Source organism: Crocodylus siamensis, chromosome 4, assembly GCF_052110815.1.
Source record: "Crocodylus siamensis isolate JL-2025a chromosome 4, ASM5211081v1, whole genome shotgun sequence".
Lineage (NCBI taxonomy): Eukaryota > Metazoa > Chordata > Crocodylia > Crocodylidae > Crocodylus > Crocodylus siamensis.
Window position 1 is genome coordinate 100,365,574 of NC_143398.1, and position 16,156 is coordinate 100,381,729.

The 16,156-nt window shown below is 39.3% G+C and overlaps 1 protein-coding gene across 2 annotated transcripts in view; it reads right to left on the reverse strand.

Moving 5' to 3' along the window:
* Positions 1-1,490: 1,490 nt before the first annotated feature.
* The window catches only part of ABTB3 (ankyrin repeat and BTB domain containing 3), a 298,152-nt gene continuing 283,486 nt past the window's right edge, over positions 1,491-16,156 (reverse strand). For both annotated transcript variants that reach the window (XM_090043151.1, XM_090043150.1), the window contains one exon: positions 1,491-14,650. In XM_090043151.1, coding sequence (XP_089899277.1) covers positions 14,441-14,650 — 210 coding nt within the window. In that variant the 3' untranslated portion in view covers positions 1,491-14,440. The remainder of the gene's footprint in view (positions 14,651-16,156) is intronic.

Consider the following 16,156-nt stretch of genomic DNA (forward strand, 5'->3'; position numbering starts at 1 on the left):
AAGCTCCACCTGCTGTTCAGAAATAGTCACTGCAATCTGATAACCTAGAGGGAACTGTGTAATAGGGTTGTGCAAAACAGAAGCGGGGGTTCTTGGGCTCTGCACCCCTAGCTGCTGAGGGGCAAAACTCATGACATGGGTGCTTGTGCTAGCTAGCTACTGTGTTATGCAATGAATCATGATTCACTCAAGCAGCTCAATACACAGTAGCTAGCGAGGATAACGAGTTAATGAGCAAGGATTAACACCTACAAAACTACAGACTAAGGAGAGGAAAGAATCAACACAGAGCCAGGAACTGCTTCTGCCAAGACAGAGACAGTCATTCTCACAAGCACCCAGGCTTTGTGGCCTCCACAGGGGCTAGCATGCCTGCAGTTTTGACCCTGCTGTGACTTCACACATGCACGTGACATGAGTTTTGCTTTCAAGAATTTGGGGTGCAGTTTCCCTCAACCCCCAGTACCTATCACCTTGAAACTTGTTAGGCTTCATGCCCTCAAAAGGGGCTACTATTCTTGCAAATGCCATCCAAATCAGGCCAGCAATGACAAAGTTATAGGCTGTTTTGTCCTTCCCCATTATAACCTATGGGCTAAATGTCAAAACAGCGTCGAAACGGCGAAATGTTTTGACTTGCCTAGTTTTGTTTCGAGGCTGTTTTGACTATATCAGTTCTGTTTCAATGTTGCTGTTTCAACCTCAAAACGGGTAGAAACAGCGTCGAAACAAAACTGGCGGCGAAATTTCACACAACCCTACTGTATAAAACGGGATTAGAATATCACTGTGCTATATTAACTAATACATTTACTTCCCAAAGGCAGAACTATAGGTTAGTATTTAAAGTCTGAAAATATACTACAATTGTTAGAATTTAAAATTAAACCTTTGTGTTAACAAATGTACAAAAAAAGACAGTCAGTATATTCCACTTAAATGTAAATCAATAGAATACATTTCTCAGTGGTAAATGGAGAGCAGACAAACCATTTACAGTGTTTAGAAATCATGTAAAAGTTAAAAGGTGACACTCCAAATGGTGCAACAGTGGCTGCAGCTCTCATACAGGTATGTTACTATTACCCCTTCAATAAGCCCCTCAACTGAAAAACGTGCAGTGTATCCAAAAGAAAACTAAGCTGTTCATTCCTTAAGTCCTTATCAATCACAGCTTTTAAACATATGTATATTTCATTGAATATATAGTCAAGCGCATTGCTTTACTGGATTGGAATTTTAGTTCTGTTGTAAGAAATGAAAACAGTTCAGCTTTTCAAAGACAAAATCCAACATAACTGGGGAAGTCTTAAAAAAAAAAAAAAAAAAAAAGAGTATAGGCTTGTTAAATGGCACAAGTGCCCACCAAATGGGATTTACCTGCCAGCCTATTTGGTGAAACTTGACAATATTTTCACTGGACTGAAAATGTTCCCTTCTGTGGCAGTGCTGACAGCCAAGTATGAAAACCCATGTTACATCCACCAAAATAATGTGACAATTCTACTATCAATAAAAACATATTTTAATGCCAACAACTAATAAAAGTTCATATTCCAATATTGCTCACAACAATAATATACAATTAGCACAAAACATGGCTGTTCAACAAGAATATTTTGCAAGCTACTATATATGTGTATGTGCCCGTGTGTGTGGGAGGGGGGGTATATGTGGATGTATATCTATATAGATATATATAGATATACACACACAATTTCTTTTCGTAAAGAATTATATATCAGAGTTCATGCAAAGAATTTCAAAGTGGTAACACAACAGGAGCAATCATCACTTGTTTTACAAGTTACAAAAACCATTCAATACAGAAACATTAGGATATAGGCAGACAGATAAGATATATACACATTGCTTCATCATGGTCCTCCCCATGTTATATTAAAGCATGGGCTCCTTCTTATCATACCAGATCCCTATTAAAGACTGATCCAAATAGGATTTTGAGTGTTCCCCACCCTTCTGGACCACCAGAAACTCTCAGTGTAACCTTTTACTGTAGGTAACTATGAAGGAGGCACTTATTCATTGGCCAGGAGTTAGGGGGGCAAGTAATTTTCTCCAAAACCAACATAGTCCCAAGCCATAGCCTTAGGTGCTTTGGAAGTGGGTGGTGAGCACTCCATCAATCCTATTTTTGTCTGGCACCAAGCACAGTGTGCTTGGTCTCCAGCAGCCTTTAGAGTTAGAAACCCAAGGCTCAAGAACCTAGATCTCCTGAACGGCAGTGCACAGCACTGCTACCATACTACGCAGATATGTACAGTGAATGACATGTATCCTTTGAGTTGAAATTTACATATAGTATATACAAATAAAGCTATTCTATCAAGGTGCAAGTTTATTATTCTCTGGTGTGTTCCCATGAGGAATTTTTTTTTTTGCCTTCGTACAAAGCTACCAAGAAGGTGTCACAAGAGTGGTCTTCCTGATAAATAACATCTCATTATGTGGATTCAGTTTTACAATCTCTACAAAGGGAAGCTGCCATTGACTCACCCTGGAGTTTTGCCTATGTACTGGGTTGAATTTGAGGGGTTATATTAATCTCTGACATAACTCTACTGACTTTAATGGCATGTACAACTTGAGCAAATTGGCACAATGTAGTTTCTTCCTGAAAGTAATCAATCTTATTAACATGAATTGAGATTTGCATTCATCCTTCAAGAAGATTTACAATCCATGACCCAAATCCTGCTTTCCTTGAATTCAATGGGACTACTTTTGGGAGCAACACTGGCAGGATTTGGCCCTATGAATAAGCTTTCAAGCCTTCTGGCATTATTTCATGATTGCTGGCTGCAGGCAATGCCCTCAAAGAAAGTGACTTAAAAACACAATAAATGCAATTACATTAAATAACAAACATAAGGCTCATCAACTACACAGATGGACAAGGAATGTCACTCTCCTAAAATAAGAATCGACAGTGTTTGCTTGAGCAGGTTCAAATGCGTAATAGTATCCCACACAAGTAGCTGCAGCTTGTAAATACGTGATTCTTCTAGGGAAGTCCCTGAAGAATGAAGGCTCTAGCTCACTAGAAGCTTTAAGCATATGCCCCTTCCCCTCTCCAGCAAAATGCCTCATACAGGATTAACTTGAATGTTAAGCATACCAGTTAAGTGCTACTGTAACTAGTGGTAGACAAAGAGAAGAAGAGCTAGACAAAGGGACTTTGATCCCGAAAGCTTGCAGAAAAGGACAAATTTCTTGTGATTTTCCAGTTGGTCTAATAAAAGGTATCGTTTTGGAACCAAGAGTTCTAGTTTTTTGCATGTCTTCTTTCTCAGACCAACACGGCTACCAAGTACATCACTGTAACAGTGGAACTTGCAAAATACCTCTACATTCTTTGCTGGATTAGGATCACCAGGCACAAAGACAGAAGGATGTGGCCTTCAGTCCCTATGTGGGACACTCATTGATCACAACCAGCTCTGCCTTGGGTTACAGGAGAGTTCCTAGCCATTATTGCCCCTTAAAAACTTCTGCGACTAATCCAGCTCCCATTACAAGGAGAGATGCCACGTGGTGTCAGTAAGAGCTAAGTCAGGCCCTAAAATAAAATGTGCCTTCAACCCTGCTGCAGTTAAAAATGGGTTTTACAAATGTGTGTCAACCCTTTCTTTAATCCCACTTTTCCCCATTTTCAACCTGTTTATAACAATTCCCTCAGAGTGGAAGCTTTGCATACACAGTCACAAACTAAGCACAAATTACGTTACACTTGAAAAGATCTGTTTAGCCAATTGTTGAGTAATGCAATTAAAAAGAAAAAGAAGCCTTGCTGGTTTCAAATGCTGTTTTGCATTTGTACAGCGTTAAGAATGGATTTACAGAATGACATTTGGCAATGACAAATGAATCCTAATCTCATCGGACATTTTAAAGGAATTAAACACCAGAGAGACTTGGGGTTTAAAATAGTGTGAGGCACTCAGAGAATGTTGCTAGAATTGTCTTAAGACATTTTAGCATTGAAATGTGCTGACTAAGGATGTAATTACCTAATTAAACATGTAAAGCTCCTTGCTCCAGCAGACTGAATACATTATGTTGAAATGAAAACCTCTTAAAGTTTTTTAAAAAAAGAAAACAAAGAGATAAAATACAAATGTTTTAAAATGACATCAAGGTTTTGACACAGACAAGAGCGATCACACTCGAGATGAAAGCTGGCACCTTATATTTAATACATTTCCTTGTTCCTTTTTCAAGGTGGCATAAATTAAAGATTTTTTTTTCATGTATCAGACATGTACAGCCAGCTCCATAACATTAACATCATCTGAACTACTGTGACATGGGGTACGCATTTTCTAAAATACCAATATGCCAGTGACTTAAAGGCCAAATGCCTTTCAGCCTGACCGAGGTTTCTACAACACTTGTGAAAGACAAATTTGGCTCCTCAATCACTGGGGGTTTTTTTTGGAAAAAATACTGATTAAAATAAACCATAGTATAATTTTGCAAATCATCCATAATCCTTTATTTTATGTCCACTGTTCCTTTTTTCAACTGTATCACTTTAACAAGCATATAAGGACGAAGAAAGAGCAAGAAAAGATGCCCACCTATCAACTGTAAATTGTCTAAACTTAATACCTATATAGTACTTATATAAACCCATAAGCCAGTACTTTTGCTACAACTGCAAGAAAAATACTGAATTTCCTTATTTTCTGGATAGTACTGTGCGGTTGGATAATTTTTAGTTTGCATCTCAATAAAAAAGAGAAAGTTTTCCCCCTACAAACCTCATTGACATATGGCAAATGAGAATTTCCTGGGGTAGGAACAAAAATTAAAGAAGAGCTCCAAGAAACAGTCATACCACCAGGAATTCTACAGGATGAAGGTTAAAAAGCTGTCGTCCCTCCTTATGACGTCTATAGCAAGCACTTTTCTCTGTGTAGTTCTATTTCATTCTACCTTTCCCATCATGTTTTCTCCTGTTTTTATAAACCTTATAACCTTCACTGTATCCTATAGGAGATGATGGATGGATGTAGAAAACAATTCAAGAGGCAAACAGCATGACTTACATGCATCACTGGCTCTTCTGTAAATCTATGACATTGGCACTGGGATTCTTTCACCTGTAATTATCAGTTGTGAATGCAAAAATACAAAATCAATTCTTCACAGATGGAAGAAGGGCATTTACTCTACTTAAGTACAAAGACTTTCTTAAGTAGTTACCTAGGTGCATTTTGCTTTTCTCTTTAGATGCAAAATGATATACATTTTGGATACATATATTAACGGATTCAATACATGAAGGAGAACAAAAAAAGGGGGTGGGGAAGCTACAGCATGGCTTATAGACGTCAACAACCCTACAACCCACAACGTCACTGGGCATTGTATCCTCCCTGCCCCCCTTTTTTTTGCTTTATATATGGCACCCACATTCTGATTTAATATTTTTCCTTGAATGCTTGTTTTCCCCTCATCTACCATACCAGCTACTTTCTATAATTTCATATAAGAATATAGAGTTGCTAAACTATGCCCAACTGGGGGTTAAGTTGGTCAGTTCACTAACATGCATTACATTAATGCTTAGCATCTGGGAAGGCTGATTGCCTTTAATAATAATAAGATAGTTTATTACAAACATGGTTTTACACCTCATAACATATACAGTAGATCAATTTACTGTCCAGCTTTGTGTGCATGCTTGCGCAGATGCACACGTGCATACACACACACAAATATGGATAGAAAATGAAAAGCACTTCATGTGGACATAAAATAAAGTCATTACTGAACAGCTCAGATACAGAATATTCCCTGATTTTCAATAGCAACGTATGTCCCAGGGGTGTAATATGCTTTGCTGACTCTGGACACAAAGTCCTATTCTGAATAGATTCATTTTGTTTGTGTGGTATTGGAACATGGGGATGACTTGCAGACCTAAAAAAGTATGGGACCCAATCTTCTCCACTGAGTGATGCAGTACACAAAATGGCTAGAGAGGAGCTCAGAGTCCTGAGCTCATCCTCTTGGAACTGCAAAGCATTAGGAGACACTTTTGCTAGACCTTCACTGTGTCCACAAGAGATCACTTTGCTGGTGCGTACATGCATTTGAGTAATATAGAGTAGGATTTACCTTTATATGACTGGCATATTCATGCACACATACACATTTATTCATTTCACAACTGACAAATAGCAAATGGAGGGCTGACATGCAGGAGTTTGTATAGAAACTGAAGACAGGAAGGGGAGGATATGTCCAGTGGAAATATAGGAGTTGAATTTAGATAGGTTCACTATAAACCTTTCAAAGGAATTTGGCCAAGACCCTGAAACTGATAGGTTCTTATTTACTGCTGACGTGTGCCATGAATTCTTTATTGACCTCACAGACCTCATTTTTAACTCCCTTCTCAAAGATGACACGGCTGGTTTTCCTTTTCCCCTTTACACCATTCTAGAGCGTTGATTTGGTCACTCACAGGGAAAAGCCAGCTTCCAATTTGCCAACCAGGCTGCCTGTAGAAGCCTGCTGTGCTTGAAAGGAGGTCTAGCCAGCTTTCCCCATGCTTAGTTTGGGCTACCTAATTAGATTAATTGCATCGCATTTAAGCTTCAGCTTCCATTCTAAAAGAATCACATGCTTTCAACACCACTGAAAGGCAGCCACCGTTGGAGCACATGGCACAATAATGGGAAAAAGATGGAGTGAGAAAAGCCCTCCCATTAAAGTTCCCCAGGTTCTGTAAAGGCCATACGGAGCAAAAAGGATCTCATATTTTTAAGGTCTCATTTGAAAAACCTCCTCTTCCCCTACCCTTTCATGTACATACAGTAAACCATTTGGTATTCATTTTATTCACCAACAGATTAGTCATTGCTGCTAGGATGGTTGGAGGGATTTTAGCTATTGTGCACCTTAGATCATTAATCCATTTCTAGCAGCATCTGAGGTGTTATGGCTGTGACCCTAATTAAGTCTCATTTGAATTGCCCATTGAAAAAACTTGATTCTTCTCACGTGGCTGCTTATAAAGAGATCTCATCCTGAGATAAGTAAGGTAGGTTTCTAACTTGGCCTATTTTTAAATACGAACTGTTTCTTATCAGAGATTTCAACAGGGCTATTTTCTTCATAAAAGCAATAGGAAAAAATAATGTATAACGGAGTAAGTAAAGGTAACAGAAGTTTTAATGAAAATACAGCAGCAGAAATGATTGGGGGTGGAAAGGGCAAAGTCAGGCACCGAACAAAGGTATTCAGATACATTTGCACTCACAAATGTAGTCGAGAGACAGTGGTATTGACAAAGGAAAGTTAACGTTTGCTAGAGTTCAAGAGTCAGGGTCTGAGCACTGGGAATGCACAAGCACCCTGTTTTTATGAACATAGAGAAGAAAAAAAACTAGCCAAGCTAGGCAAGGATGGTGAGTAAGGTGTAGCAGCAGGGACCAACTCCATGCATATGTTTCATGCACCCTTTCATTCACCGTTTCTTACAACATCTCATTCTCCACCTCAAACTCCATGGAGCCCAAGGGTGGAGATCAAGCAGAACAGGAAACACAAACTTAACATCTCTGGGTTCAGGCACTCAGACCTTCGCTCCCAGTCCCCATCTCCACAAATACTTCTCCCAAAAGGTCCCCCAAAATGTTAAGCATGCTGTGCCTACTGCAAGCAAGCCTGCTGCCTCATGCACACAGCATCACAAGATGCACAGAAAAATAAAGGACAGGAGACACGGTGGAGCTATGCATCCAAGTGAGCAGGAGAAATCTCTCTGAAAAAGCAAGTGGCCAGCCACCCCTACGTTGCAGCACACAACTTCCACTCCTCCACCTAGAAAGCATGGCTTGGGAAACTGTAGTATCCTTGTAACTGTACCACTCACACAAGAGGCACCTTTAGTCACTCCTACTTCCTGAAATGCTGCCTCAAGGACTTTTTTTTTTTTTATATTAGAAGAGCGACCCTAACAAATCCCAGAAGGCAATATCACAGAGGCAAATCAATGTAAAAGAAAAAGGAGCTATCACCTTCCATAAGAAAGTTTCGGGCAAACTATATTTGAGCTGTGCAAGAACTGATCAAGGAATGAAGAAGAATCAAGAATGTAGCAACAAAAATAAACCCAACTAAGCAAAATTCTCCAGATCTTAGCTCTTGATCCAGCCTCTGCTGAAGCCAGCTGAAAGACTTCCATCGATGTCCATGCATTTTCAGTCAGATCTTTACTCAGGTACAACTTGTACTGAATTCAGTAGGGGGATTTTCCTGCATAAGAGCTGCAGTATTGGGCATAACCATTGGTAACTTTTCCATCAGAGTTGTCACTGAACTAACTCACAGATCATCAATCCACAGAAAATCTAATGCTGGGCCTCTGTATTTGTTTTTCATTTGAAATACAGCATCCAATGGTAAACCAGGAGTGATTAGCCCATTCCATGATTATATGATGAAGATTAAGAGTATAGTTTGAACCTATGCTTCAAAACAGTAAACATATCAAGGGATAAAAATCATTTACTTACTTATAAATGGAATGAAGACATAATAGGAAACACTAAGGACTAGGAGTACAAATGTTAATTAATCCTAATCAATGATGTAAGCTAAGCAGTTTTATCATTTATGGTGGTTTAGGTATTATTTGGCGGCTATCTGAAGTCTGACATGTGGAAAGCAAGCCTATAGTATGTTAGAATATCTCTAAGCCATCTTTCTTAATTGCTTCTCCTAAGATTTCTCCTTAAAGCACATACTGATATTGTGGTGATAATAATGTACTCGGGTGAGCAACTCCATTGCCTTTAAGATTGCTCAAGGGAGCTCCTGCTTGTTCATGTGAGTGAAGAGTTTGCAATCTGTTCTCCTTTTTGCATGTAATATTCAAGTGAGCTAGTCTGTCCAAAGCCAACAAAGGCCCGGGGCTTGCTGTTCAGTATCCATGCTTATTGCTCCCATTTCTGACAGTGGGAGCGAGGCGTTGATTGCAAAAGGGGGAACACAGCTGTGGATGCATAGCTCCAGAGCCTGATGCTGGCAGTTTCCACACTAAATTGGACAAATCACAACAATCTGCCTGTGCCACCGCTTACCAGTTGGTCAAATGGATGAAAAGCTCACAGGAACATTATTAATTATGCTTATCAACAGCTAGATTTAGCCACCCTGCTCTCTTTAATTAATACCATATTTTAGCCTCAATTCTGCTAATTTCAATAGGACCATTTCTGGGATAAGGCACAAATGCAGGAGGAAGAACAGCAACATCCAGCCTTTAATGTTTACAAAGCAATTTTACATCCTCATATGAAAAACACCGTGGGCCAAATCTCAAAGCCCTTATTTCGCTTTTAGTTGGCCTTTACTCATGCAAAACACCACTGACTTCAGAGACTACTTTGATGAATACAGGCATCAGGATTTGGCCATCTGTAAGTCAGATTAATATAGAGCCAACTCCTGAAGGAAGCTTTGAGTCTGCAACTTGCACTGATTTCAATGGGCACTGCAGGTACTCAGGACATCTCAGGATTTGACTAACAGACAATGAAGTTTGTTGTGGCCATTTGGCTAGGATGTTTGGAGCTTTACTGTATCTCTTTATGCTTTTGAGTGTGTTAACTTTAATGAGAGCAGCATATTTCTTACTAGTATCGATACCCTACAAACAGGTTTTTGGTACTTGGGTCCTAGGTGATGAGCATGGACGTCCTCTGCAGAAACAGGCCCCACAATTTGCTGTGTGTGCGCGTATATGGAGAGCAGGTGGGGTGGGAGGAGGTCACCACGTGTCTTTCTCATCAGTTTGTAAAGCAAAGCACTTCACCTAGGAAAGAATAACAAGTGCAAAATGGGGAATGAGTGTAGACTTGCAGGACACTGGACAGACATCACGGGGTTACAGTGGACTACAAGCTGAATGACTGCAAGTCGATGAAGTAATATTGCTGCAAGAAGAAAATTAAGAGCATCCCATAAAACCTTAACAGAAATGTGAATTCTAGTCTGCATAAGTAAAGCCTCACAGAGAGTGCTGTATCTGGTTTTGGGAGCACATTTTAAGAGCATGTAAACCAAGTGAAGAGAGTCCTGAAGACAGAAACAAAAATTATTATAGACTTAGTTTATTTAATCTAGAGAAGAGAAGAGTGACTTTGCTCACAGCCTTCAAATACAAAAAGGGCTGTTAAAGGAAGGATAGCAATCGATTGTTCTCTACATCAGCTGAGGTCAGGATAAGAAGTAAAGGGTTTAAATCACAACAACGGAGATTTCAGTTAAAGATCAGGAAGGTCTTTGTTTGTTTAAGTCATGGAACAGGTTACCTAGAGATGCTGTGCTCCATCATTAGAAGATTTTAGGTGCACAGTAGACAGGCATTTATCTGTGTTGGCTTAGACAAAGATGATCCTGCCTTGATCAGGGGGTAGACTAGATGACCTCCTGAGGCCACTTTTCAGTCTTGTGTGTCTATGATTGTATTATTTTAGTGTAGCCCATTTCAGTGAGAATTGAGGGAATATTTTTAATCTTCAAAGAACTGACACCACATGGTACATTTTGGCAGCTGACTGGAGGTTCCTGAAAGTATCCCTAATGCACCACACATCCTAATATATTTAAGGGACTAGTGCACTATTTGGTATCAAGCAAACGGTCAGAAGATCTTCAGCAAGAACAGGGTCAGTTTTGAAGTGCCATGTAGAGACTTAGCAGAACAACAACAGTGAATGTTTTGCCACTAATTCCTCCACACATCACTAAGAATATTTTCACTATGACTTTAATTATGTTTTGCACAAGTTCATTCATGAAGTGGGCCTGTGCATGCAAAATATTAGCCTGCAAAAAGGCTTAGCCCCAAGAAAAATGGCCTTCTTCCAATGTGGATAACATCTGGATGGCAGCTGTTTTTAAAGAATGGAAGGAGCTTTGGCCTGTGGAGCAGGAAAAATGTAAGCAACATGGAGGCACAACGATAAAGAGGCATATAAAAATAAAAATGAAAAGCCCCAGAGAGAGCTGCAGGATGAGAAGTTCTGACTGAAAAAATGATCACATACTTTTTTCTAAAAGATTTTATAAACATTTCCAGTTCATCAAAAACTGGGTGAACTGGAAAAGTTCTCCCAGTTAAGGAGGGGAGGAAAGAATTCTTCCCCAAATCTGAGAAATAATGACAAGTGGCAAAGAGACAAATAATCATATGGTTTTCGTTTACTAAAATGTTAGCACTGCCGTTCTAAAGGATACTCATATCCGCTGCTTTGGTAAAAGGGTCCATTCTGTAAGACCATATATAATAAGGTCATATTCACAGGAAATGGCAAGCGTTTTAACTGATTTTTTGGATAAAATTCATCACAAAGACCTCCACTGAAGTGATAACAGTTTTCATGTGGTTGGATGCATTGGGCGGCTCTGCACTTGGAATCTAATACTTAATACTATGTATTATGGAGTTCAGCAGGATCCAGGATATTTGGTGAGTCTAGACTCCCTGCTTCAGTATCTTTAACAGCAATAGGCATGGTCCCATAATTCAATAGCCACAATCCTCTTTCAGGAGCATCTTTGGTCCCATAGACTACTATAGTCTTTTTCTCCTGTACATGCTTAACTAAGACCAGCAAAACGCATCTCATGGCAGCAGTAAGTTAAATGTGAAGATTTATACCATGGAACAGCAAGTATTATATCATGTTCAGTGTTCCAGGTTAACAGGCCTTAAAAAGCTGAAGGAACACACAAATTTATGGGCTGACAACCCTACTGCAGAAGATGTATGTTTTCCATTTGATTTTATGTCTGATTTTGTCCTCTGATGTCCATGCACAACTCCCATCTCATCCTCCATGTACAAATCAGAGAACAGATTGTGTTTCTATAGGAAAACCTGGACACATTTAATGCTCTTGAAAGATGTGATGAAAAGAGCAGAAATGAAGATCTCTATTTATCAGCAGGTTGTACAACACAAAAGCAGTGCATGCTTACCCATGGTGTCTTTCCATCATGTCTTAATCCTAAACTGGAGAGACCATATCTCTGGACAAGATGGGAGTGAACTCTCTATTCCTCTATGGCCTTCGCTTTCTCTCTGAAACTGCCAAAAGAGGTCATACCTTTTTGGGATGAGTTTCTGCACATCCATCTATATTCCATGTGGGCTATCACAAAATAACTCAGAACACAGCTCTACACTACATTGCCAATATCTGAAGACATCATTAACACTCCAAAGACAATGCAGCATGAGCAATTACCATCATGTTCGATATCAGACTGCTAGCTGAACTTAAACCTGTGCTTTTACTTCCCAGAGAGCTAAATCCTGTCACATGCATGAAGCTCTGCCATGTAACTTGACTTCTCTATGTGCATCTATGGGTAGAAGTTAAGCAAACTAATTACTATATGAAATTAGAGAGCTTTTGCAATATTAAAGCCTTAAGATGGTTGTCAAGGTTTTTTCTTATTATTTAGATTGTTACCAATGTGGAAAAATGGGTTTCTATGGCCAAGGAAGCACACCAAACTATAATAAACACCCCCTAGAGTTACAATCACATTGATCAAGTTCTTGCTTCTCTAGTATTGCAACATTCACAGAAAAGTAAGCTGCCATTAGTTAAATGTTCCAGGCAACATCTTATGACATATACTATGCAGAAAAAAATGGTCTAATAATTGATTGCTAAGTTGACATGCTGTGTCTCTGTGACATTAATGGACATTTAGGCAATTTTGTAATTTGCTGCAGATACTGTATAGGCTTTAAAATGATCAAGCATACAGGAGGAATTGCAGATCAGTATAATAAAACTGCTTCCTACCATGTTGATAACTAAATGTGAAAACTATATTTTTTGATCATTCCAAAAGCTATAAATGTGAAATAGCACCGGACAGAAGTACTCAAAGACCAAGGAGTTACCATGCATTGTCAAATTAAAGCTTTTAAAAATCTCTGACCTGGGCACAATTTAAAAAGCCATGCTAAAAAATAAATACATTAATGTAATTTTGCCACAGAAAAGATAGCAACTTTCTCCTGTTCTTTACTATGCTTTGGATCAATCAATTAATGAAAGGAATCATTCAAATACAAAGTGTTAGGAATATTGTGGCACTTGACAGGTTTCTTTTGCTAACAATATGCTGCAAAATAAATTGAGCCCTGACACAAAACACCTCCTTTATAGGTAACCTATACATTCTTAAGATACAATGAAAAATCATTCTATAGTACATATTTAATAACAATTTAAAAAAATCCTAACTTTTTCACAATCTCTGGCCACTAGCAAAGTAAGTATCCACGTATTACTAGAGTAAGAGTCTGGTATTAACTCTTCCATGTAACACACAGAAATCATCATCTTCCAAAGTGTCTCTGGGGAGTTCTCTCCATATGATTTGCACCAAGAAAAGAGAATGCAAAAATGCTGAGTTCACAAATGGAGTTTGACAAGAAGTAACACTGAATTTGTCTTGGCAAAAACGAAGCACAAACGTAATATTTCACAGGTACAGTCACCATGCAAATGCATGTTGAGTTTGTTGTTGTTTTTAATCCCAAATCACAATTAGCATGCAGTTTTTTCCCTCAGCTACTGTATTAGAAATATCTCGGTAATGTACCTCTTTGGTGTAACCATAGCCATTTAGGCAAGATTATACCATGTTAGGAAAGAATACAAGTAAAACCTGGTCATATATATGTTTATACAGTGTACATTTTACCATTGAAAAACAAAACATGTTACATAGATTCTCAAACACAATTCTGTTGAAAATGAAAAGTTTAAGCTTAAGAAATAGATTTTAATCTACAAGGCCACCCCATTTTTATGAACAATTTTAAAAAGTTCCCACCCCTAAAAATTTGCCAGTATATTTCCTCAGTTATAACAGTCTTACCAACTCTCTAACACACTCGACCCTAGCTAAACAGCAAGTAACAGATCTTACATTTCTTAAATGCACAATATAATGGGCTTTGGGATAGATACAACACAGTTCTTAGACACATAACCCTGTGGAACAAAATAACCTTAAATGACTGACTGGTCAGTTTAAGTGTTCCATGGCATCGTTGCTTGGGCAGAAGCTTCTGCTGTTCAGCGGTGTGTGTTCTGGCTTTTGTTGGCATTAGCTCCATGATCACACTTTTGTTCCGACTTGAACATAACAGCAATTTATGGAAAAGTGTTATATCCTTGTTACTCAAAAATGTGTGGGAGCCTTATACCATTTTCCCACTTCCAAGTGAGGCTGCAGCCTAAAGCAGCATCTTTGGCCAACAAAAAGTATTCCAATGTAAACTGGAATTTTTCATTTACATTTAAGGAACCGCAACAGGAGACTTAACTTGCAGGGTCTTTTCTGAGCGTTATCTCCTTCCTGAACTTTATACAATGGAGCCCTTTGAAGAAGACAAATGAATCGACTGAATCCTTGTTGCCAACGTCCTCTGCAAGTCTTGTAGTACATTTTGACCAGATGTTTCTCCATTCTTGTCATACAACAGCTGTTTGAAAGCTTCGTTTTCAATGAGGACCATCATATTTTTTAGAAAGTAGCCTTCACAATAGGAAGATAGTTCTGTGACTCCAAGAAACTACAAAAAGTGGAGATTAGAGAAAGATAACTACTCTGATACAAATGAGTTAATTAACTGTGCATTACAGGATTACAAGCTGTATGCAGGTAAACATACTGGCTAGGTCTTTCAGACAGTGTGCTGACACATACTGCCATATGTGTGGGTCAAGTGATATTTCACACTCCTTGGTTCAAAGGACAGACAGGCTACACGCCATGTCATAGATCTTGGTTCCTTTGGAGACAAAATTTCAAGGCTGAAGCACTGGTCCAATGGAAATAAATAGGACCTGTACATTTTGGAAGCAAGTACAGTCTCTCTGCACTGCTGCCAAATAGGGTACATCTGACTTGAGAACCCCATCATCAGGAGTTAGACCTTAAACACACTCATATGCTTGGGGTGAAGCAACTCCAGATGAAAAATATTTCCTATGTTGCACAATGAGTATGCTACTTCTGGGCTAACTATGCTTTCTTCACAATCCACATACCCCAGCTCTGTAACACATAAGGACTATCCAGTGCATGAGAAAGCCCTCAGTGATTCAACAGATAATCTGAATTAGCAACTGCTCCATCAGCGGTAATGAGTAAATGGAAGAGTTTATGCAGTGGCTGCCCCCTGAGTGTTCTGCTGCAGGATCAAAATCTCAATGAGTCATGCAAAGCATACAGAGCAGTGCTCCATGCACCCACCCAAATTCTTGCTGGGTCTGAGTCTTGGGAGCAAATGGGAAGCTCTGGACATGGCTACAGAGGTGCAGCCTGGAGGCCCAGGTGAGTCAGAGGACTGGATGTGATTTCCTGATATTAGCCCTCAGAGCTTCCTTCTTTTTGGCACATCTGCCAAGCCAAATTGGTGGTCTTATCTCACTGCTATTCTGATATCATCTGTGGCGGCTCTGAATTGCGACTCTTACCAAGGTGGGGGAGTGGGGAGAGGATGCAGGCAGGTCAGTGCAGACAAGGAGGCTTCCTGTGAGAGAGCATCCTTTGGGGTTTGGATAATTAGGTCTTCAGCTGGTGTAAACTGAAGTAGTGCCACTGCGCTTAGCGGGGCTCTGCTAACTGATACCAATTGTGGACCTGAGAGCGAGATCATGATTGCATCGTGGATTTATATTGTTCTCTTAAAACTTTTACTCCATTCTTCTTTACTACTTATTGCTTTCTCTTTCCACATCCTTTCCACTGGAGACACTCTATATTTTTCTTTTCTTTCAATTTGTTCATCTTAGACCCATCTCATGTGTTGGATAAATGCTGAGTATTATTATGCATCTACCCAAAACCCCTATGGACTTCAACGGAAGTTTACCTCTTGTAAGCAAACCATGACTGGTATGCATTAGGATCTAACCATTCATGTCACCAATGCAATTTGTCAACTCAGTGTCTTTGTCTGGAAGGGCACACAGCTATGAAGACCTTGAGTGAAAACGGGAACTTGAGAGCTGTACTATTCAGAGGACTGTGTCTTCCCTAGGTCTTTTCAGGCATTGGGATGGAGAATCCTCAG